General features: G+C 38.4%; 1 protein-coding gene across 1 annotated transcript; it reads right to left on the reverse strand.

Moving 5' to 3' along the window:
• Positions 1-239: 239 nt before the first annotated feature.
• LOC149901155 (uncharacterized) lies at positions 240-855 on the reverse strand. Its single transcript, XM_090111967.1, has 2 exons — positions 824-855; positions 240-617 (listed from the first exon to the last, which is right to left on the reverse strand). The coding sequence occupies exon 2, from the start codon at positions 609-611 to the stop codon at positions 240-242; it is 372 nt and encodes a 123-aa protein (XP_089968093.1). The 5' UTR covers positions 612-617; positions 824-855.
• Between the last annotated feature and the right edge of the window lie 1,439 nt (positions 856-2,294).

Here is a 2,294-nt window from a genome sequence, read left to right on the forward strand (position 1 = left end):
TACCATCGCAGTATTTAGTAATAAATCAACAGCCAATTTCTTGTACCACTTTACAGATTTTCGCAACGGGGAGGAGTATGCTGCCATTTGATCCGATAAGTCGACTGCTCCTTTGGCTTTGTTGTAATCAATTATGATCTGCGATTTCATGACCATAGTGCCCCGACGTTTTTTTATCATTCCAAATTAATCTGAATGTTTGGTTGACAATACCAACACGTCCCTTTTGTCTCTCCATTTCATGGCAGTAATACCATCTCGACTCTCCCTGGCAATAAATTCTCCTTTCTTGACTTTCTTGGGTAGGTTCCTCCTATTCTTTCGAATTGTTCCCACCAAATGGGTTTCATTGCTTGCACTTTGAACACGCCGCGCCCTTGTACTTCTGCTTCTACCACGGCTACGCCCACCTCGTTGGCCACGAGCACTTTGGGCTCGACCACGTCCACGTCCACGTTCGCGTACTGCAACTTCTGCTTCTCCATCTTCAGATTCCGAAGATGAAGATGAGTCGCTATTTGATTCTTCGTCGGGTTCAGGAATATACACATCTTCATCATCAGAGTCCTCGAAGTCAGAGTTATTGAGAAGTTGTGATATCTGCTCGTCATCTACTGCTACAATAAAAAAAACACGGTTATAATAAAGTCCGAACGTACCACCACAAGTACAAATTTCTTTGACCAGTCACGAATCACCTTAAATATATAGTTTGCTTTTAAAGATTTATAATTTTACAATATTCAATGTTTATAGGCACTATTTCAGGCATAAAACAATAGAAAAAACAAATGATTACATGGATTTAAAGAGATATTCTTACCTCGTGCTGACCGACAACCGAACCGCGTGGACATCTTGCGAAAAAGTGACACTGACAGTTGACGTAACCTGTCTAACATGGCGAAACTGACCATAGAGTAAAGAATGATAAGGACCGTATTAGTGTTACCATTGCAAAAAAAAACCGGTAAACGGGGAATTAGGATTTTGTACTAGGGTAAGTAATTTTGTGCTTGCTGCTTTCTAAAGAGCTCAAACTTTTAGGTGTACTTGTGCCAGAACTTGGCGCAGTTCCTGCAGAAGATTTAGGTATTTTTTCATAATTAACTGCATTTTCATCGAAGGGATACAGGCCGGCCTTTCGAAAGCCATTTTGAATAATTTCTGGTTGCAGAGTAGTTTTGATGGCTTTTTCAAGCACGGGACCAAAATCTTCTCGCTTCAAGCGTCTGCCATTATTCTCCATCCTCCAAGTATGTACTGCTTTGCTCCAAGCATTTTTACGTCCATAGGTTGTAAAGCATGTGTGGCGCTAGGCAACAGAACTGTCAGTATAATGTTTTTTCTTTACAAAATTCGCATACTGGGAGCGACAGATGAGAGACATACCCATCCAGGAAGAAAGCTACAGGTCTTGTAATATTTTCTTTCATCAAAAATGGCTCAAATTGATTTGCCACGTACTCATAAAATGCCTTTGATGTCATCCATCCCGAGTCAGTACGTCCGATGGCCCAAGGATATTTCAACAATATATTTTGTGGTATCCTTTTATATGCAAATAATGCTAATAATGGCATTAGTTTCCCGTCAGCTGACGCGCCGAGACAGAGCGGACCACGTGCGAAACAGTAACCCTCTAATTGTTTTGTATCGTAAACTGTAAAGTTGTGTACACTTAATTTAGTTTTGTAGTACAAGGCTGAAGCATTGGATTTCGGGCACAGCAAAACAGATGTCCAACATTAGAACTTCTTTACCACTTTTTTTATTGCTTCTTTTTCTGCTCTTGCAGCATTTTTCATTTTAATAATATGGTTGTTGTATTTTTCCTCCGAAACGTTTTTGCATTTATGAGCTTCACAAAGGTCGCAAAGGTCTTTTTTCGGTCTGAACAATGATAAATTCCATGTCATTAAATACTTTAATATATTATATAATACAGTAAACGAAACGTGGTCATATCCATTTTCTTTGGCAAAGACATTATTGTATTCATTGATTTAGATATCATTGTAATAATTAAGTGTTTCTTTCCCAAATAATCACCAAATACAATTTAGATGACTGTGATCTATTTACAATAAGGGCTTTCAAGCTTCGGCAAAGAATTGAAAAACTTTTTTACTTTCTCTTCTTTCTTTGATTCATTGTGTTGTGTTGTCCCGGTTTGTGTCTCAGTTTCATTTCTCCTGGTTTCATTTTCTATGTCTTGTCTATTCCAGTTTAATAACATCTACTCTCCGATATCCAAAAGTTGTCTGTTTTCTTCTCGAGTTTTCTTTTTCCGT

The sequence above is a fragment of the Colias eurytheme genome, chromosome 17 (assembly GCF_061535395.1).
Source record: "Colias eurytheme isolate Ceu_HAF_F1 chromosome 17, ilColEury1 Martin Lab GWU primary, whole genome shotgun sequence".
Classification (NCBI taxonomy): domain Eukaryota; kingdom Metazoa; phylum Arthropoda; class Insecta; order Lepidoptera; family Pieridae; genus Colias; species Colias eurytheme.